This window comes from Herpailurus yagouaroundi, unplaced genomic scaffold, assembly GCF_014898765.1.
Source record: "Herpailurus yagouaroundi ecotype Mexico unplaced genomic scaffold, PumYag 308, whole genome shotgun sequence".
Lineage (NCBI taxonomy): Eukaryota > Metazoa > Chordata > Mammalia > Carnivora > Felidae > Herpailurus > Herpailurus yagouaroundi.
Genome location: NW_024412525.1, coordinates 5095855 through 5118535, shown reverse-complemented (window position 1 = coordinate 5118535; position 22681 = coordinate 5095855). Strand labels below are relative to the sequence as shown.

Genomic DNA, 22681 nt, shown 5'->3' with positions numbered 1-22681 from the left:
GAAAGAAAGAAAGAAAGAAAGAAAGAAAGAAAGAAAGAAAGAAAGAAAGAAAAAGAAAAAGAAAGAAAGAGAAAGAGGGAAAAAGAAATTTGGTGCTAATATAGTATGATTTCATTGATCACAAATCTATGGCATGATGCAGAAAAGTTAAACTCCACTGGCACCCACTTTAAGAGATCCCTCCTCACAATCAAGATTTCCACTCAAGCATCTGGGAGTGAAAAGGGAGAAAAGGAGATAAATCAGACAGGCTGCTAAAAAAAGAGCGGTAAACTGGCACTGTTTCCAGAACACCAGAGCACACTGTCCACCCTAAATACAACTAAAAGATAAATAGTAGTGTTTGGAAATTAGGAATTTACCTGGCAGAAGTAAAACTATGAAGACTTCACGTACAAACTATGTCTTGCTTTACCGGCAGTGAGTAAAATATACCTGTACCGCAGTAGCATGAAAAAAAAAAGAACGAAACCAAAAACAAATCAAGATGCAGGTAACGAACTGCTCTGATAGCGTGATGTGGCCCTTTGTAGGACTCTTCACCCATTCTACCCCAAGGAATGACAAGTCCTACTTGCTATCCTCCACTCCCAGAGGTGATTACACAGGATAGGGATCTGGGATGAAGGAAACAATCTGCAGGGGAAGCGGCATCCCGGATTTCAGATAAGCTACCAAGAAATACCAGCTGCCTCCTCCTGCAGATACGATCACTCGTTTCTCTGTAACAGCTGCAGTCAGTCCCACGGCTCTCAGCTCTCATCAGAGATCCAGGAAACCCGAGTCTAGGTTATTATACCACTCACAGCTCAAACATACAGCTCGGGATGTTCTAAGCAAAGTATTTCGTGGTAACGGGGACAGTATAAAACCCAGGTGAGCAAGGGGGAGAAGGAAAGTTGAGTAGCAAAAGAGGATCCTGTGCTAGGCAAGGATGTACCAAAACTGGCATCAAATATCTACAAACACAAAATTTTCCAATTTTTTAATTTTCTAAAAAAACCTGCGACTTTTCATAAGAGGAATCAGAGGGTACAAGTGCAGATCCCCAACTCTCCCTGTCCCTCCTTTAAGTCACCATTTGCAAAAGCGCCGAACTGGCAAAAATCAAACAAAATTGAGGGCTATCAAACTATTATGAAGAGAGTAGTACTTGAGAGAAAATAGGGGAAAAAGTCATTTAAATTGCAGGAGTGGTGGAGCGTTTACCATGGTTTAACAAAACACTAAACTCAAAGGACTCGTTCTACTTCTAGAAGGAAAACAAACCCTTGTCCCTGATGCCTAGAGAGAGCCAGGAACTTAACTTCCTTCCCCAAGAAGGAACAATACTGGAGACAATGGATCAGGCTCCTCTGCACCTTTATCTGTCCTCCCTGTGGGAGGACATCTGATTATATAAGAAAGCCTGACGTTTATAGGGACTTTTTCTTTGGGGAGAAAGTGTTAAAAGTTATTACTCTCTCTAAAGTCCTAGTTTGGCTGCAAGTCACATTCTGCAGTATTTTAGGATGATGAGCTACCACAAATTCGAGAAGCATCCCGCTTTATATATTTAACAAACAATGACAAGGGAGCGAGCATGGTTTAGAGATTTACTACAAGTCACCTAGATTCTAGTAATAGCTGCATCACTAGCTGTGACTTTTGACAGTCATTTAACCTTAAATTTAGCCTCAAGTGCAAAATAACAGTGGCTTGAGTATATGAGTGCAGTCTAGTTTTAAAATTCTAGAACTTTTGGGGCGCCTGGGTGGCGCAGTCGGTTAAGCGTCCGACTTCAGCCAGGTCACGATCTTGCGGTCCGTGAGTTCGAGCCCCGCGTCAGGCTCTGGGCTGATGGCTCGGAGCCTGGAGCCTGTTTCCGATTCTGTGTCTTCCTCTCTCTCTGCCCCTCCCCCGTTCATGCTCTGTCTCTCTCTGTCCCAAAAATAAATAAACGTTGAAAAAAAAATTAAAAAAAAAAAAAAAATTCTAGAACTTTTAACAAAACTCCCCCTCAGAAAATTAAATATGCTGCTAAAAATGATCTTGTTCATTCTACTTCTTGTAACTGGGAAAACCCTTCCTTCTAGGGCAGGGCTTCCCAAAGTGTGGTCTGTGGACCACTTGAATCAGCTTCCAGGAACACATGTTCAAATGGAAACTCCAGGGCAAAGTGGGGGGAGGGGGGTTTGAGTTTGGCTTTTTTTTTTTTTTTTTAAACTTGGGCTGTTTTAACAAGCAACCCAGGTAATTTTTTGGATCAGTAAATTTGTTAATTCTAGGGCCCTCGTCCCCAAAATCTCATATGCATACCCCTGGGCATACTTCAAGATTTTTCCATGGAGAAAGCAGGCAGGGATAGGTATAGAGACATCAGCTTAAAGGTCTTCAACTTCCATTTGTACTGTCCTAAGATTAATGTGCTCAGATAAGGCTTCTTCAGATCTACCATTTTTCTTAATATCCTTTTCACAACTGCCATAACTCCCTATTTCCAAAGGAAAGGCTGCCTCTCACCCATCTAGAATCTTACTATGGGGCATTGCCTCAGAATGTAAAAAACCTCTAGAGGCATCAAATAAAAGAACAACAAAACACCTCCAGAGGATTCTCAGAAGATAATGAGGACAGAGTAAAGCAAAGGGAGCTTAGGTTAAAAATTCTATGCCTTACCTACCTTAGAACTGTAATTGAGACGGTTGTGCCAGAAATGTGTTAATGCATTTATTTTTAAAAATAAAGTCAGGGGCGCCTGGGTGGCGCAGTCGGTTAAGCGTCCGACTTCAGCCAGGTCACGATCTCGCGGTCCGTGAGTTCCAGCCCCGCGTCGGGCTCTGGGCTGATGGCTCAGAGCCTGGAGCCTGTTTCTGATTCTGTGTCTCCCTCTCTCTCTGCCCCTCCCCCGTTCATGCTCTGTCTCTCTCTGTCCCAAAAAAATAAATAAACGTTAAAAAAAAAAAAATTTTTTTTTTAAAAATAAAGTCAAACATTTTCTGAGTGAAAGTGAAATCTGATTTGGCTGATGAATTTTAAAATGAGAACACCTTTGCTACTTTATACGACAGGATTTTTTCTATAACTTTAATCAACGAAACCTACAGCTCCAAGGCTTTGAGAAAAATATTTTTAAGGCACATATACAATATATTGGATAGGGTACCCTTTCTAAGTATTTAAAGGTATTTTTAAAATTTAGATGTCACACTAAACATGTGCAAAAGGACAGCTAACCTAGAATGAGAGCCACGAAATGGAGGGGGAACTGCTTGGAAAGAGGAACAAGGGAAACATTCTAAGGAGACAGAAATGTTCCATTGCTTGTTTTAGGCTGGCTACTCAGAGGTCTACAACTCACCAGAAAGGAAACTTTGTCTGTTAATTATATACCTCATGGTGTAAAATGTGCAAAAGGTTACATATACTTTTTCAAAACCCTTTTAGGAGTATGTTAGCAAAAATGCTCCATACCATTGTTCTAGGCACACATGGAAGAAAGCGCTTCTTTATCAAGACTTTTCTTTTAGCTCATCTGAATCGTGCAGCCTGACTGCAACAATCTATATAGCATTACATACCTTGACTAATCAAATTTATTATTATCTCTTTTGTTAGCTTTAGTATTTTTCTAATAGCCACCTTGGATCCTAATGCCTAATAACATTCCCTAACAGAAAAAAAGAATGGGGAATACAATTAACTAAAGAAATAGTAAATCTTCAAATAATTTGGTAAGTGAGCGAATTAATGTATTTTTGTTAGTACTGGCAGTTGCTTTCTCCCAGATCCTCATCTTTGAGGAGAGAATGAAGTGGTTAACGTATCTTTTCATGTTAACAGCGTCCCCCAAATTGGCAACCTAGTACTAAAGAACTCATTCTCAAATTCCATATAAGTTTAGAAGCAAAAATGTTGGGGAACACAGATGTTTACCCAAATAAATAAACAGATGTAATGGGCTACACTGAGTAGAGATGCTCAATACTGACATTTTGAAACATGACCTAGCCCTGTTAATATTTTCTGCAATTCACTGAGTTAGCTATGCTATAAAAACCTTAATAACCAACTGAATCTCTTTCTTGCAAATAGGGCACGAAGCCCCAGCCTTCTTTAATCTTCTGGCACAGTGAAAACAAGTGACAAGATGGCCCGTCCTCCCATGAATAATGTTTCCATCTCGTGGTCTTTTCTCACACAGACTACACGGCTTCAAGAGATTCTGGCAATCTTCCATGTTTTCTGTATCTGTTCTCTGTTCAAAAAGGTTATCTGATTGTTCTCCCGTGCTTGATATGGTTTCTTGGCTTTCCGAACTGTGGGCCAAATCCAAGAATTCTACTGAGTTGCAGGGATCAAAAAGTTTAGGGTTTTCTTCCTTTGTATACACATCTTTAGGTCTAACAACTGGAGCTGATATGGTTCTTCGGCAATCAGGGACATCAATTCCTTCATTTTCCTTCTTTTCAGGTATGGCAGTGATATCAGACGTGGAGAGAGAATGGGTTAACTTAGAACAATCTGAATACCAATCCTTCCTCAAGGCCCAGCAACGGAAACAGTACCTCTTGCTTGGAGAGTTAAATTTCTTGCACTCAGTACACTGCCACTCATCCTACAAAGACAAGTGCAGCCAATTAACACTCACTCCGTGGCAAACATGAAGTTGAGGAAAAGGGAGGGTAGGCCTTGGCTCATCATCTCACTAAGCTAGTGAGAGTCCGGACATTCCCCATCGGTGGACTAGCCTCGCATATGAGCAAATTCCACAGCCACGTGGAAGAAAGTCTTGACAAGTTTTACGATGATAGTGACACAACCGCCATTTTCAAGTCAAGATTTATATAGCTATCTTTAAGAAAGTTAAATTCATTATTTTGGCATTCTATCTCATCTGGATGGAATTTTGATTGCTGGCTTTTCCCTGCTGCCGTCTTTTTAGTTCATTTCTTTGTACAATTTAACTCTCTTACTGAGCAAGAAGCTAAAGAATGAAGCAAAGAGAACACTTTCATTCTTTCCCACTAATTAAGAAATATAAAATTTGGCAAAAAAGGAAGCTAAAATTAAAATGAGATTTGAAAACTACTAAATTTACTCATGGTCTCTCACTAGCTAACTATACGCCTAAACCATACCCTCTGAAAAATGAACGTTCTTGTCCTTGGATGCCCGTAACTTTTTTCCTACTCCTCCATACCCAAATTAGTAGATACCAAATTAGGAGATACTGGAGCTCAATGAATTTTAAATGCCTTGCTTAATGCAAAGGTAGCTACCTGGAACAAGTCAAGGGTATTTAATGTGGCTAATTGCCTGGCTCTGACAGGATCAATGACTGGACACAGGCAGACTTGATTACTTTCAGAACAAAGGCCACACACTTCAAGTTTAGAAGTCGTAACTCAATATCACGGGCCAAGAGTCAGGGACGCGACCATCTGTTAAACTGGGTGGTCTTCAGGGATCCTCACAACACTCTTGCCGGCTTAAGATCCTCACATCTCACCTGAAATGCTATCCAGATACTCAAAGGGGCTTCGTAAAGATTTGGAATTCATAACTGATGGTGTGTCACAGTCTAACTGGCATCACTTTTTCTTTTTTAGTAGTACATAAAATAATAGGGCTTATTAAATTCAATGGCATCTTTGATTTGATAAAATACAGTCTATTTGCTTAATAGATTTTTCTGGGCCCAAGTAGCCAAAGAAGTCTGATGAAGATGGAAACACTTATCTCTGCTATTTGTATTATGGTCAAGAACCCTTAACGGACCAATATATTCTACTTTATTACTTAGCTATACACAGACAGATAATTTGCAGTCAATTACCATAATGGGCAACAGTGGCAGGCCAGGAGCTGGGGAGGATCAACCAAAGACAACATACCACTTTTCTATCCCCAAGCAGCAAACTGTAAACTCTCCTCCCCTGTCCTTCCCCCACCACCCTTCTTCCCACGGCGGGTTAGCCAAGGGAAGCACTAAAAGGAAAATGGGGAACCAGCATGAAAAGAGAAAAGGTATACATCTGAGTCTAAACCTGAGTTGTCATTTGGTGACAAATCCATACCTATTACCTTTCCAGCTTAATACTACATTTTCATTTACTAGCCCTCCGTTAATATAAACCTGTGTGGAAATTAAGCCATTTTCCATTTGTCGATTTCTAACAAAGCACTGAAAATATGATCTTTGTACTTGACAAAGAATTTTAGATAGCTTATAAGTCTACCTTTACGATTACAGAGGGGTGGCTAGTGGGCAAAGCAGTGCAGGACTATTCTGAATAACTCTGTGTGTCCACTGCATCAGGTCCAAAGAATTTCGTCAGCGGGGAGAAAGGCATACAGACAGGCACTTAAGTCACCCTTTCTCTAAATTCCAATAAAAACCTGTAACAAAATATAAAGAAGCCAACATGTCTTAACGTCAAGGAAAGGGAGATAGAAATGGGGGAAATGGCCTTCTTCAACACAAGTGCAGTGCTGGAACGTACACACTGGGAGACGCGGGGGGTGCAAAACAGCTCTTTTACTAGATACCCCTACCTCAGAGGTAACTTCTACATCAGTGTCGTCACTTATGGACTTGGAGTCCTCAAGGTCATCATTTTTTCCCACTTCAATCACCTATGAGGGCAAAGACATCTCATTAGTGAGGTTCACCTAGTTTACAGGAGGTTATAACCTGAGAGCAAAAAAAGACAGAAGAGCTTCAATTTAAAACTACATTCTGCCTCCATCACTAGCACTTAGAAAGAAAATAGCTTAAATGATTCTAGATGCACCCAGCCAGAACTTTAGTAGAAGAAATGATTAAAAAGTACCCAGAAAGGTCATCAAATAGAAGAGGGCGCCCAAATGTATGACTTTAATGAAAATAAACAATATCAGAGTAGAAAAGCTACAAATCATTAAATGTGATTTTTTTTATGTTGGGAATCTAGGTAGGCATTCAGAATTACATGAGAAAACGGAAGTGAAGAGTACTATATAAAATAAGGAACTGAGATGTCAAGAATGAAAACAAAGTATTTCAAAGTTTTACTTTTCGTATTCAAAAGTAAACCTAGTTCAGTGATACTCTGGTTGCCCTGTAACAACATGCCCATGGACCAGGACACAGAAAGTCAAGAAATGTGGGAAGTGTCTTCTAAATTTTAAAATTTGGAATTTAAAATTCTAACAACACCCTACTTTGTGATCTGGTAAATGGAATAAAACCAATTATGATTCAATTAGGGACCTCAGTATAGCAACTTTCTCATGCAAGTTCAAGTATTCTAAGTCCCACCTCTCTCCATGGAAGTTTCCAAATGTCCCCTCTGTCTTCCTTCAAGCCACTTGTAGTCCCTTCTAATGCTCCCAACATACAACTAGGCTAGCAGGACCTAAGCATCTATCTGCCTACAAACACACCAACATTATCCTTCAGGAACCCAAATTACTATGAAAATCCCTTAAATTAAAAAAATGACCCTATTCAGGGTGTGTGTTTTGCTACATTTATTCAATGAATGTTTACTGAGAATCTTGTCAAAGTTGGACACTGGATCTGGTGTCCAATTTCTTTTGAGACTTGAGCACATGTTTCATCTTGGTGTGCTCACGCCATGTGTATTTGGAGTTCTCTCTTCTTTCCCCTTATTTAAACTCTAAAATACGTAGGGAGAACTCATCTATTTCCATTTACATATAAATGGCTATGAAAGACACTGAGATGTCCAAGAAATAAGAATTTCTTTCCCTACAGGTTGCTGTGGCCATTTAGAACGTTGCCTTGTTAGCAAAGAAAGGTCTCCTAAAGAAACAACTCCACAGTGAGAGATCAGACAAGCAGGAAAGGGCAGCTTATTGCTTCTAAAGGAGGAGGAGTTTCACCCAAACAGTCCTATTCTGTTTTTAAGACAGCCTTGGTTAACTTAATGTGACTCTTAAAACTGGATACAGGAAAACATGAAAAAGTAATGAGTAAAAAGCTCAGCTGGTTAAGCATCCAACTCTTGATCTCAGCTGAGGTCATGATCTCACGGTTCACGGGATAGAGCTCCACGTCAGGCTCTATGCTGACAGTATGGAGCCTGCTTAGAGTTCTCGTTCTCTCCCTCTCTCTCTCCCTCTCTCTCTCTCTCTCTCTCTCTCTCCCCCCCCCCGTGCCCTCTCTCTCAAAATAAACAAACTTTAAAAAAAGAAATTAAAGGGGGGAATTATGTGAGTCATCTGTTGTACAAAAGGGTTGGGATACCAGACCTGAACAGATTATGCTAGGTACATGTAGATACAAACAAGGCGAAATGTTTCCAAACATACCTTTTTGTCTCTTACTTTCCCTACTTCTTCACTTGTTTGTTCAGTATCTGCGGCTTCAACTTTGATTCCCACGCCAAATTGCTCTGATACAGACTCATTCAAAAACCACAAATCATCTGTGGTGTCTGAAACAATGGCAGTACCTATATCCTAGTAGAAAAAAAGGTTTATAGTCAGACGCTTATCAGTGATGCTGAACCAATAAAAATGAACCCAAAACTCAGTGTCCCTACACATCTCCAAAGAACACCTTGCCTCTTTCTTCGATGGACATCTATTCATTCCACAGACATCTACTTCGCATCTACTATGTATAAACTCGCGAGTGGATATAAAGGAGTCTGGCAAAGAATTCTCTACTTTAACAGTAACTCAAGTATAACACTTGAGAAATGGTACTAAAGAGCTTAAAGGCTAAAGACTCATAGCTGCTCTACTAAATAGAATCCATTCCCTCAACTCCTTTCCAAAGGTGGTATTCTGAGAACCTAGAAGACATTCTATTAACTGTGGTACATCATTTCCTTGACAGTCAATAACGTTTATTAAAATATGAGAAATACTGATAGTAACTCAAATCTTCTTTCTGAATTCCCAAACAACTTTAAATATAACTTTCTTTCCACATTCAACTATGGATATTTTATGACATGCTTTTCTCCAATATTCCTAAAAGAAAACTTATTATTTTGCCACTATAATATACCCATTCATTTACTGAGCAAATGCTCACGGAACGCCTTTTACATGTCAGATACTGTTCTAAGTACCAGGTAACAGAATAGAGTGGTAAATGATGCGAAAGCCCTGGACTTACATTTCAGTAGGGGTAAACAGACAAGAGATACATAAAACAAAACAGAGTAACAGTTTTACAAAGCGAGAAATGCAATGGAGAATATAAAATAAGATAAAGGAAGAGAATAATTATGGCTCGCATTAGGGTATGACACCGGAAGTAATAAAAGGGGTTAGGTTTTGGATATGTTTTGGGTAAAGAGCTGACAACGTGAATGCGGCATATGACAGAGAAAGAAATCAATGATATCCCTTTGGATTTGGCTAGAATTACTGGATAGAAGGTAGACTTGTGAAAAAAGAAAGGCTGGATAGGAATGTTTGGGGAAAAAGAAAAATTAAAAGAAAAATCTGGTTTGAACATGTTAAATGTCAGATCATCTAAGTGAAGGTGTTGAGTAGGCAGCTGAATATAGAAGGTGGGCATTTAAGAGAAGAGGTCAGGGCTGCAGATACAGATTTGAGCATCAGGCACACACAGATGGTGCTTAAAGTCGTGGCACTGAATGAGAATTCTTACAGAATGCAATGTGTGGTCAAGAGCAACCAAGGATGTTACTCTTTCAAAAGAAAACAAAAAGTTCCTCTTCAAATGTGACATTTACCTGATTTGTCTGTAAATCAGTTGAGCCATTACTTCTAGGTGTATAGTTGTTCCTCAGGTTTCCTAAAAACCACCAAGGCAATCCGGCTATATCCCACTCCTCAAACCCAAGGTCCAGCTTAGAGGTCTCACCTTGGGTTAAGTTTTTTATGAAGTCTTCACCTACAGCGGTCAAACGGAAAGAATGGTAACTATGTGCACAACACTAAGAATCAAAACTCGGTTTGTAACACTTACAATCTCTTTCTAAGACAGATAAAAAGACATGTCTACACCCAGTACAAAAGTGGCAGAGCCAAACCTCCTATTTAGGCTTCATTCATTGGTAAGTAATGACACCAGAAGTAGATGGATCAGTTATCAAGAAATCTAAACTCTGAAAGCATCCAAACGACGACAGTGCTCTTAGAGGATTTCAAAATGGTCATTATTCGCATGTTACACATTCTTACCACAGCAATAACTAAAGAATGACTCGCTGTAGCACATGATGATAATGGCTCGATCCATTGAACTGCAAATGGTGGCGGCATGGTGGTCCGACTTGAGACAGAACCAAGGCAGCCCAGACCGGAATGCGCATTCACAAGGTTGACAAGGCAGTCTCACCGCTACCACATATTCAGGAAATGTTTCTCACTAACTCACGTTTTGACAGGTAACAACCATCATGAAATGCTGAACTCAAGGTTATCCAAGTAAGTATGTCCTTTCTAGATCAATGAGCTCTCCTGGAATTATCTAAAATCAAGAAATATTACAAATCCAAAACATAAGAAGGCCCCACATATTCCAAGTAAGAGATGTTGCTTTGTACATCCAAATGGCATTCAAGGTGGTTGCTACCACAAGAACTTTTTTTCTTTCTTTCCCATCATCTAATCTTTTTTTGCTGTGCTTTCCTCTTTTCCTACTTTCTCACTCTCCTCTACTCCTCCCAATGCACCAGGCATGCCAATGGCAACCACAAGTGTTTAAATGTCCTGATGTACACGTGCTTGGCAACTTTTGTAATAAATAGATCTCTGTCAGAACAAAAGGTTACCTATCTACTTACAAATTATAATGATCCCTGCCCATTAAGTTCAGGAGAAAGTTCAACTTTTTACTTATTCATTACTAGAATTATCAAAATCCAAATTCCTGAGATGGCACCATATTAAAATTATTCTCATCTATTCAAGCTCTATAACTTCTTGTAAAGAGAACAGAAATATACTTTCCACATATAAAAAGTCTGTCCTATCTACTTTCCTGAAGATACTAAGCTATTTATTCTCAAAGTTTACATTACAAACAACATATAATCTCTTGAATTGGCTATTCTTATATTTCAAATAGCTTTCTAAGTAGCAAATAAGCAAGGACCTGCAGTTATAGAAAAAAATACACATTTAATACCATTCAGAACAGAATAAGCTCCAAGGTAAACAGGCAGCCCAAAATTCAGTTGCATGATAAATTGTTTCAATTTTTTTTTTTTTAATTTTTTTTTTTCAACGTTTATTTATTTTTGGGACAGAGAGAGACAGAGCATGAACGGGGGAGGGGCAGAGAGAGAGGGAGACACAGAATCAGAAACAGGCTCCAGGCTCTGAGCCATCAGCCCAGAGCCCGACGCGGGGCTGGAACTCACGGACCGCGAGATCGTGACCTGGCTGAAGTCGGACGCTTAACCGACTGCGCCACCCAGGCGCCCCAAATTGTTTCAATTTTAAACAACGAAAACAATTTCAGCAGCATCACTCTCTGGAGGTTGCTGGAGGTCTAACCTGCCACTGCTCCAAGTGTGAGCCAGGTGCCTAAGACTAGAAACTATCGGACCACGAAACACCTCTGAGTAATTTATGACAGTATACACCTTTGTAGAAAAAATGTTAGGACATATTTTATAAAGCAGGGCACGGGGGAAACTTCCAAAATATCGACTAACTCGTTTAACTTGACCATAGCATATCCAGTATGGATGGCAAAGAGCTGAGGACTACCATCCAAGGGCAAAGGAACTACTAGACTTCCGATGCCTCATTCTCGGCTCTAACATACTAAGTACATATCTTTGCAAACTTCAAAACTCTATGAAAATTAGCCTCTGCCTCAAGCAGACAAATAAAAATAAAAATTGTAACCAGACTGAACATATATACAGGTGTGACAGGATTTAAAAGGCCAAGGCAGCTGACTCGCCAGGCAGCAAACTGATAAATGTGCAGCTATCTTCTATTAGCACACTAGCCAAAGGAAGGGACTGGCTCCAGCCCAGAAATCACAGGTTGCTAAAGGAGCACTACCATCCTCTTCAAAGTTAATAATGGTCACTGGGGGAAAGAAAACATTTTCAGAAAAGAATGAGAAACAGAAGTATGACATATGCCCCTCCTACTTCATATGCAAAGAGAGTACATTATATTTTGAGTTGCTTATATAATGGTCCCAATTACAGCCAGTGCTTAATATGAATAAATGCCATTTCTAGAAGTCATCAACAAAAGAAAAAAAAATGAAAAAGAGAAAAAAATAAGTGTATATAGCCTTAACCCAAAACTTACCTTCTCTAGAATTTCTGCATTTATGTTGTGAGGTAGGCAGTGTAGGTATATTGCCTTCTTCCATTCTTTTCCTAGAACTGGAACCTTCTTCTGAACTTTGCTGGAAAAAAGGGAAAGAGGTGTATTAGTGCAGTAAAAATGACTGAGACCAGGGGATGTAGCAGTTCCACTCTGGCTCACCAGTTAGTGTGCGGCACAATGGGTTACGCACAAGAAAGAGATCTCTGGAGTTCACAACAGTCATCAAATAAAGGCAACACCTCTCCTCAACCCACTGTGAGCAGAACTAGGAGAACCCCAAAACTGGGGGGAAAAAATCTCTGCACAAAAGGTCCAAACCGACTGTTAAAAACAGGCTATCGCTATAAAGCCTCTAGACTACAAAATTAGGCATCGTTCAGAAAACATGTGAAACCCTCAGCATATACCAAGATGATCATAACATTCTCCCAGGTCTGGGGAAGCTTTAAGAACGGCCTGACATGAATTTAACTGCCGCAAGCCTGTTAAAATCGAATAAAGCAGTTTTCTCAAACACCTATGTACATACACCATCACACATACAGGCACACACAAAAACCCCAAAGAAAATCCAACTGGAGGAACTGAAGATCAGAAGTGCTACATCCCAAAGAAAGATGCAGAGACTGGAACTCTGTTATAGGCAGAACAGAGAAGGTTCACTCTGTCCCTGGTCTGTGAACTCCCAAGAACCTTTCTTATTAAATTCTTACCACATTCAGGGAAAGGTCTTGGGAGTCCAAGATCCACAGGTACAGAGAAGGGGCCACTCTGTACAACAAAAGAAGTCACCGTGTGGTGATTTTACCTTCAGTTGGTCTTGACTTGGAATATCCATACTGTGATCCTGTGCGAGAGCGAGAGTCTGAGCAGCATCTGGATAGCAAGTAAAACAAAAGGAAAACCTTCCCTGGTAATAACCATTCTTTCCACATAAAAAGGACCTCAGCAAACAACCCTGGAGCCAGGTTTAGTCCCTAACGATGTACTTCTCTATGTTGGCTGGACAAGGCTCTCATCCAAAAGGGAAAAATCAAAACTGATAAAAATGGCAAAGACCAAGACAGGCTATATTCAAGATATGTTACCAAAATGTAATCTGGGAGAAAAGGAAAAATAACTAAAAAATGTTCACAGTAAGGGTTCAAATTTTAATATGAAAGTGATTCCAACCAAAAAATAACGGAGAGTATTTTTACCATATCTTCCCAAAGGTGCTTATTAGCAAATGTGCCTAACTTGTAAACTAACAAACAAAGAGAAAGTCTGGCTTTAATTTTTGTTTTCAACTGTTAAAGTTATACAGGGTTATGAAATCTGCAAATCTGGACTTTGCCCCATTTGCTTTGTACACAATAGCACCTCGTGTAAACTTACATTCTAAGTGTGTATGATGACTTCATGGTTTAAATTCCCACCACCTGAATATAGAGTTTTTTTAATTAACAAGTTTTATTTTCCCCAGTTACTATCAACATTTCCTAAGAAGGAAGAGGAAGCAGATAAAGTTTTTCTCAAAGGCAATAAATAGCAAAGAAAACAGTAACCTGAGAAACATTCTAAGTCTGAGAGAAATGTACTTCAAGGACTTGGAAATTTTTCAAGCAGAACAGAAGATGAAAACATAGCCAACAGGAAAACAAGCTGTAGAGAACTGAATAACCTAGAACTCTCATTTTGTGAGGTTATATGTAACCCTTGGTTCCCAAATAAGTCTACCAAGGGTTGGGCTCATTAGCTACTATCAGGTCCAGAGATAGGACACTTACGGAAAATCTCGTCCTCACATAATAAAGACTGCCAGGGAAAAGAAAAGAATACAGATCCTACAATGGTTTGATGATTCAATTGTTTTGCACAAAGCAACCAATTTCAAAACTGTAATTATAAACAGCATTATTTCTACAATCATTTTATAGGTAAATGGAGATACTGAGAAGTTTGAGACAGCACTTTCTGACCAGAGTGGTTTTCAAAGATCAGTTATCAGACAATGCAGATGAAGCATTTCTTTAATAAAGCAATCTGATTACTGTCATTTGTAGTTCTAAAACCTTACTACCTTGCTTAGGCTAAAACATTTAGAAGCAAAAAGAAATTATCTGGGAAAACTACAAAGTACAAAGGAATTTTAAAATAAGCGCAAAGTTTGTCACGTATTTCATTTTACTGGTATACACGTGGAGATTTGGAGAAATGATTCATAAAGACCCACCTTTACTTTAATGGCATTTTGCAACCATCAAAATAAAAGGTTTAACTCATCTGCAAAGGTGTACATGGAAAGCACTTTTCTCATTTGCCCTTTTAAATATAACACATGTAACTCAATTTATGAAGATCAACAGAGCTGACCAGCCACAAGCACGAATGCAAGGGCAAGTCAGAGCAGACAATCAATCAAAATTACTTTGGTGCAATTTTCTGGTTTTGAACATTATACTGTGGTTACATAAGATGTTACCATCTGGGGAATCTGAGTAAAGAATATCTGGAACTCTTTATAATACTTTTACTACCTTTCCGTAACTGAAGTTATTTCAAGGTTCACACGTTTAAGAACAAACAAAATGTTTTAAAGATTTAATGTTCACAGGAAAAATGTGTTAAGAAAAACTAACGGGCAAATTCTATATGACACCAACGTGTGTGTGTGGCACGATGAAAAGAACAAGAACTGGCCAGTCAGAAATATCTGTTCTACCAACTGTCAGTGACAACTAATCTTGGACAAATCACTCATTCTAAAAAAACAAAAACAAAAACAAAAACAAAAACAAAAACACAAAACAAAAAAACCCCTCAGTTTCTTCATCTCCAGACCTTCCTCACAGCCTTGTTGTGAGGATCATCTGAAATGTCTGTTACAGAAATTTTCATCTTAATACACAGCATGTTAAATGCTGCAGAGAAAGTGCAAGAAAGAGAGAAAAAGTGAGAATCACACCCACTCTAGATATTCAGAGAACAGATCAATCAGAAAACAAATTCCACCAAAAGAGTAGATCAGCAAATATAAAATCCTCTGTGTATTTCAAGTCTGCAGTGAATATCCCAGAAAAGCCCTACTGTATCACAAGTGACTGAATTTCAATAAAGCACTATATTATTTACAAGGCCTTTCCTCGCAACAGAAATTTACAGCTGGGTGAAGTGGGCAAAGTGGGCAAATTGTTCAATGAAGTCAACAGGCTCCAAAATTCAATGTAAGTTCAAAATCACATTTCAATATGAAAGCAAAGTCTCTCTGCTCTCACTTTAAATCATAAATCTTTATTAGAAACAGATTCTTTTCAACTACAGTATTTATTTCAGTGAACTACTGAAAGATAACCAATCTAAAAGAAACTAGGGATGCCTGGGTGGCTCAGTTGGTTAAGTGTCTGACTTCAGCTCAAGTCATGATCTCACAGTCTGTGAGTTCAAGCCCCGTGTCGGGCTCTGTGCTGACAGCTCAGAGCCTGGAGCCTGCTTCAGATTCTGTCTCCCTCTCTCTCTGCCCCTCCCCTACTCGCGCGCTGTCTCTCTCTACCTCAAAAATAAATAAACATTTTTAAAAAATTATAAATAAATAAATAAAAGAATTATAAACTTGGGCTTTCTTCAAAGGTCAATGTTACCCAAAATCTGATTTGAAGCTCATGAAGGGGCTTCACATAGGAATGGAGAAAAAAAAGTGTCATCATTTGGCAACAAGCAAGGGAAATCGGGTTACATTTCAGTTATGTACAGCTGATTCACTTATCTCTAACACACCAAACATCAGACCCCAAAGCAGCCAGTTTCCTGCACACACCTAACTTAAACTCAAAGGGCAGTATTTAAAAGTACAGAATCAAGCAAAGGGTTAGGCAAATTGGCATTCATACACCAGAAAGCTAAAACCATTAGGTGAAAGGGTCTCGGGGGACCTTTATAACAGATGGGTCAGGGTAACACCACGTGAGCCCACAGAACCTGAACATCACGGAAAGGGGGACAAGCAGACCTTACATGACCCGGATGTGATGCAACAGATGTACAAAGCACCACCCGTGAAATGTTGTCAGCAAAAAGTTTAAACTTGAAACTATTCAAGCATTACTAGTTTAATGAAAATAGAAGACGTTTAACAACATCACAAGGATACAATGTGCAACCTCTAGAATGTGGGAAATTCTACAGGACAAATGAGCCATTTCTTCAACAAATAAATGACATAAAAATAAAAGGAGGATTGTTTTACAAAGACACTTAGGGGTGTTTCAACCAACCGCAATGTGTGGACTTTGTCTGGATCTTGATCTGAACAAGCCAAATGTGAAAGATATTTCTGAGATAACTGGGGGTAACTATACATACACTGGCTACTGGACAGTAAAAATTAGAGATTTTTACAGTATGTCCAGATGAAAAAAAATTAAATTAAAAAAAAAAAAAGCATGTCCAGGTGAAGCAAATGTGGCAAAATGTTAACAATTACTAAGAGGTAGGCATCATACTAATCTATTTTCAGTATATTTGAAATTTTTCACAATGAAAAATTAACATACTAATAACATTCTGTGTGACAGGAATCCCTCTCGATCATGCCAACACAGCATTTCATTTCCACCTCGATCCTCGTTTTCCCATCATTTGCCCCCTCGAGCTCAAAGCTGTGACACACACTGAAGAAATATGATGTGACATACCTGTAGTGGCAGTGGCTAAAGTGACAAGATTCTTTCTTAGCATATCATAGAGGGGGCTGTCAGAGAGACAAAAAAAAAAAAAAATTAATAACCCCATGGCTTTCCAATTTAGATGTTATGTGTCTATCTGATATGTGATCTTCCAACTTTCTCTATAACACAGAGAAGGCAGATATTTTTTCCCCCAGGATAGATTTGTTTGTAATCATTTAAAAGTCAAGAATATTAATGCCCAAGCCCTTTTGTTACTTTGCCCTCATTAAAAAACTAATTAATTTACATTTTATTTAATTAGCTAACAGCCCAAGATTTCCTTTAGAGACCATTCCTTCCTTCTAGAAATTTTTACAATTTTAATTGGGGAAGGGGTGGAAGGGAGTCTTACCAATATAAGACAAAATGAGCTCAGAAGAAACAGTCATCACAAAGCTATCCAAAGAGAACAACTGGCTTCCCAATTACCTATTAGCTTTTGACTCTGTAACAACCATTTACACCCCATGCAGCTGGAGAAAGTCACACAACAGGTCAGAGGACCTCTACCGCGATTCTTGAGGCCCATCATCAACGTCGAGCTGCCCGGCAACACTGCATTTCTCTCACCAGCTCACTTTCCTCTCTCTACAATGGCTTCACAGAATCCTAACCTAGCCACATGAAGCTCCTCCCACCCAGGCCTTTGCACACGACGTGCAATCTGCCAGAAGCTCTCCTTCAACACCTCCTTCGGGCCCCTCACTCCTTAGTTCTCTTTCAGCTCTCAGTTCAAACCACTTCCTCAAGGAGCATTCCTTTGATTCCTAAGACCCTGAATCCCACCCCCAACACAGCTGCATGTACCTCTTTTCTGTAACACTTACCCACGGTATAATTTTACCTTGTGCTGGTGTGACTGTCTGATTAAGATGGGGAAGCGCATCTACTGTCTAACTACCCTTTAAGTGCCATAGAATCTGAGACTGTGTTGCTCACTGACTTGTTCTCAGTGCTTCACAGGCTACCTGACATACAAAGGCCCTTAAATATTGGTTGACTAAAAAAAAAAAGATAACCATTAATAACCTATGGAGACTGAGTGGTTAGACAGAAGCCCCCAAAAAGATAAACCAACCTTCGCTCTCCCTACCTTGGATCTTTCACGGAGAAGCTCTGGCGTCCTAGCAGTTCTCCCAGAAGATCTCCACCACAATACACCATATGCTGCTCCTGCTGGTCATAAAGCTGCTTCACCATTATGTACTGGCCTAGATAGTGCATGACCTACATGGTGATAAAAAAGCACGAAGAAGTCTGTGCAGCTGCTCCAAAAGACACAAATTCATTATGAGAAGATAGTTTGCTAGAGAAAGAGGAAACATTTATGAACATGACTGTCATGCTCGAGAAAGGAGTCCTACAACAAGAGAGCTGTCCTCAACCACCAGGCTCATCCACTTATTCTCATGCTGGACGTTAACAGACTTACTTTTTTTTAAGTTTACTTATTTTTGAGAGAGACAGACCATTAGGGAGAGAGAGAATCCCAAGCAGGCTCCATGCTGTCAGTTCCACAGAACCCCAACAAGGGCTCGATCTCACAAACTGAACTGTGAGATCACGACCTGAGCTGAAATCCAGAGTCAGACGCTTAACTGACTGAGCCACCCAGGTGCTCCCAAACTCTTACTTTTTAGAAATGTAGGGTTTGACAATGATAAAAAGTGAATTTTCCTAGTATTCCCTTAAAATATTTTCTTTTCATTTTGAGAGAGAGAGAGAGAGAGAGAGAGAGAGAGAGAGAGAGAGAGAGAGAGAATCCCAAGCAGGCTCCACACCAGCAGTGTGGAGTCCGATGGGGGACCCAAACTCATGAACTGGAGATCATGACCTGAGCCAAAACCAAGAGCTGGACACCCAACTGACCGAGTCACCCAAGCACCCCATCCCCTTAAAATTTTTTTCACCAATCCAGATAAAGACGTCTGTTCTATCACTAGAAGTAATAAACATTAAATGTGCCTGGGTCATAAAAGTATTTTCCAAGTCCAGAGACCCATAACTACAAGAGGTTTTTGATGCATGTTCACTTGTTTTTGGCAAATGAAGTACAAGGGTTAATAAGCCGTAAGTGCATAAAACATAGAATCTAGTGTTTATCAATAAAAGTTTAGCCTATCTGGCTTTTTTCAAAGTTCACAACAATGGAAGGAACTCAGACAAGTTCACGATTCAAAATTTTTAAGTTATCTATTTTTTTCATAATGTTTTCTCTAGGTAAATTTTTTTAAACTGCTTAATTAAATTCCCTTAATGACAATAAGAATTTTGTTATCACAAACAGGCCAAAGCAGCTATTTTTATTTTTAGGTCCCAACTTCTCAGGAATTATTAGGTATCTTCACAGAAGATTTTTCCAACCCTGTTCCCACTATTGGTACAAAAATGTTCCCAGGTTCCCCTCCATCCCAAGCAACATTCTGTCCCAGTGTTAATGGTGCTGTCATACCTAACCAAATATCTAGGGGGAAATAAGATGGGGAAGAGCACCTACTGGAAGAAAAAGGAGAAAGTTTTATATTTAGCCTGTCCAACTTGTAAAAAAGAAATCCACTGTAAGTATGCAAAATAAGATCTTCTACAACACTACTCTACATGAGTACGTAATTAAATGTTTGCAGCTCCCACCGCACCACCACCGCCACCTCCAGCTCCCGGGCCCCAGCTGAAGAAGGAGGGGGGTAAGTAAGAAATTCGCTATATCATGGCTTGCCCAAAGCAGACTGCTCCCAAATCGACGGGTGGTATAGCACCGAGGAAGCCAGTGACTACAAAAGCCCCTGGTGAGAGTGCGCCCACTACTGGAGGAGTGAAGAAACCTCACCATTACAGCTCTGCTACTGTGGCGCTCCGTGAAACTCCACAGAACTTGTGATTTGCAAACTTCCTTTCTGGCATCTGGTGTGAGAAACTGCTCAGGACTTCAAAACATATCTGTGTTTCCAGCGTGCCGTTATGGGTGCTTTGCAGGAGGCAAGTGAGTGAGGCCTATCGGTGGGCCTTTTTGCGAGACCAGTGCTCTAACCCCTGAGCTACGGAGCCTCGGTGGGCCTTTTTGAAGACCAACCTGTGTGCTGTCCATGCCAAACATGTAACAATTATGCCAAAAGACATCCAGCTAGCACACCACACACATGGAGAATGTGCTTAAGAATCCACTATGATGGAAACTATTTCATTCTTTAAAAAAACTTTTTTTTTTCCATGGGGTCAAAAGGTACCTAAGTATATGACTGCGAGTGGAAAAACAGGGTACAAAAATTGGGTATTGGCAGCTTTTCCATTTTCATTTGTGTGCGAATTTTTTTTTTTTAATTTTTTTTTTAACATTTATTTATTTTTGAGACAGAGAGAGACAAAGCATGAACAGGGGAGGGGCAGAGAGAGAGGGAGACACAGAATCTGAAACGGGCTCCAGGCTCTGAGCAGTCAGCACAGAGCCCGACGTGGGGCTCGAACTCACGGACAGTGAGATCGCGACCTGAGCCAAAGTCGGACGCCCAACCGACTGAGCCACCCAGGCGCCCCTTGTGTGCGAATTTTTAATACAAATGTGGGACCTAAAGCATTAATGCAAGTCAAAATGTTTTAGTGAACACGTCTTAGCAGTTCAACTTCACAATAATTATAAATAAACCTGTTACATTTTTCTGGACAATGCCAGCATGTGGATTTTTTTTTTTTTTAACAAGTAAATTTCTGGGGCACACCTGGACAGTTCAGGTTATGCATCCGACTCTTGATTTTGGCTCAGGTCATGATCTCATGATGTGTGACTTCAAGCCCCGTATCAGGCTCCATGCCATCAATGTGGAGCCTACTAGGAATGGTCTCTCTGCCCCTCCCCCACTCACGATCTCTTTCTCTCTCTCAAAATAAACATTTCTTTAAAATAAAATAAAAATTAGGGGCGCCTGGGTGGCTCAGTCGGTTAAGCGTCTGACCTTGGCTCAGGTCATGAGCTCGCAGTCCCTGAGTTCGAGCCCCATGTCAGGCTCTGTGCTGACAGCTCAGAGTCTGGAGCCTGTTTCAGATTCTGTGTCTCCCTCTCTCTCTGACCCTCCCTTGTTCATGCTCTGTCTGTCTCAAAAATAAATAAACGTTAAAAAAATTAAAAATAAATAAAAATAATAAAATAAAAATTAAAAATAAATGTGTACATGATTACTACTCTCACTATACCATACTGCCTCAATGCACACATACTGAGAACCAATACTTAAACATAAAAAATTAGAGGGGCGCCTGGGTGGCTCAGTTGATAAATCATCTCACTTCAGCTCAGCTTGTCATGGTTCATGAATTCAAGCCCCACATGGAGCTCTTCACTGACAGTGAGAAGCCTGCTTAGGATTCTCTCTCTCTCTCTCTCTCTCTCTCTCTCTCTACTCCTCCCAATCCTCAAAATAAATAAATAAACTTTAAAATAATAATTTTAAAATTAAAAAAAAAAAAATTGGTGGGGGCACCTGCATGGCTCAATCCGTTGAGCATCCAACTCTTAATTTTGGCTCAGGTCATGATCCCAAGGTAGTAGGACTGAGCCCCATGTGGGGCTCCACCCTGAGCGTGCAGCCTGCTTAAGATTCTCTCTCTCTCTCCCTCTGCCCCTCTTCCCGCTCATGCTCTCTCTAAAAAGTATAATAAATAATAAAATAAAAAATTAAGAAATTCTTTATGCACCAGAGAGGATCAAGATTCGTAATAGAGAGCTTCATGTAAACTGACTCTGTCCAACTTTTCCCCAGTAAAACATTCTCTGACCAATATGTACTTAATTTATTCTTAACCCAGGCAAATTCTGCCATGTTATTAAAGGAGATAGCATAATTTATTATAACTTTATTGATATAAAAATCCATACTTCAGTAATAGTTTGGAAAAAAAAAAAAAACTTAGAGAACTCTACAGATACAATTTAAAATGATGCACTTAAATTTAAAATGATAAAGGAAATATAGGTATTGTAGAAAAAATGCTTCTAATTTATTTCCTTGAAAGATCGAACAGCTCAGGAAATATGAGTATTCTAGAAAAAAAATGCTTCCAATTTGTTTCCTTGAAAGATCCAACAGCTCAGGAGGGGTGCCTGGGTGGCTCAGTCAGCTGCGTGTCCAACTATGGCTCAGGTCAAGATCTCACAGCTCATGAGTTCGAGCCCCAAGTCAGGCTCTGTGCTGACAGCTCAGAGCTTAAAGCCTGCTTCGGATTCTTGTGTTTCCCTCTCTCTCTCTCTTTCTCTCTCTCTCTCTGCCCCTCCCCCGCCCACACTCTCTCTCAAAACTAAATAAACATTAAAAAATTTTTAAAAAAAAGAAAACTGTAACAGCTCAGGAATGCAGTGTTGCTAGTAGGTCTTAAGCTTTTCAAAAAAGTGAAAAAAAAGCTTGATAGTTTTGTTTCCTCCAATTAGAAAAGGTTAGATTTTTACCCTACTAAATGTAAGCAGTTCAAAGAGATTAACATTTTAATATTGAGTTTTTCCACTTAAGGAATTCAATTTGTTTTTCTTAAGAAAAAAAAACCTTTAGATGCTAAATAAGTTATTTAAATGCATAAGTGTTTAAAGTAGCTCACAGTGCTCAGAAGAGTATCTGACACATTTATAATGGAAAACTACTGCATTTAATTCCTGCCTGGCAGTATATCCTATAAATCATAGACAGTGTCATTTTTTAAATCTTGTACACGCTTTGCATTTT

General features: G+C 39.6%; 1 protein-coding gene across 3 annotated transcripts in view; it reads right to left on the bottom strand.

The window, feature by feature from the left end:
* Positions 1–3045: 3045 nt before the first annotated feature.
* MDM4 (MDM4 regulator of p53) overlaps positions 3046–22681 on the bottom strand; it is a 36900-nt gene continuing 17264 nt past the window's right edge. Inside the window, exons 4-11 of one of the 3 annotated variants that reach the window (XM_040462232.1) lie at positions 18070–18203; positions 16944–16999; positions 13079–13146; positions 12250–12349; positions 9702–9862; positions 8299–8448; positions 6538–6618; positions 3046–4597 (exon numbers count right to left, since the gene is read on the bottom strand). In XM_040462232.1, the coding sequence (XP_040318166.1) occupies positions 4025–4597; positions 6538–6618; positions 8299–8448; positions 9702–9862; positions 12250–12349; positions 13079–13146; positions 16944–16999; positions 18070–18203 (1323 nt within the window). In that variant the 3' untranslated portion in view covers positions 3046–4024. Of the gene's footprint in view, positions 4598–6537; positions 6619–8298; positions 8449–9701; positions 9863–12249; positions 12350–13078; positions 13147–16943; positions 17000–18069; positions 18204–22681 lie in introns of those variants that run through there. The other 2 variants (XR_005786639.1, XR_005786640.1) reach the window with 2 other exon arrangements.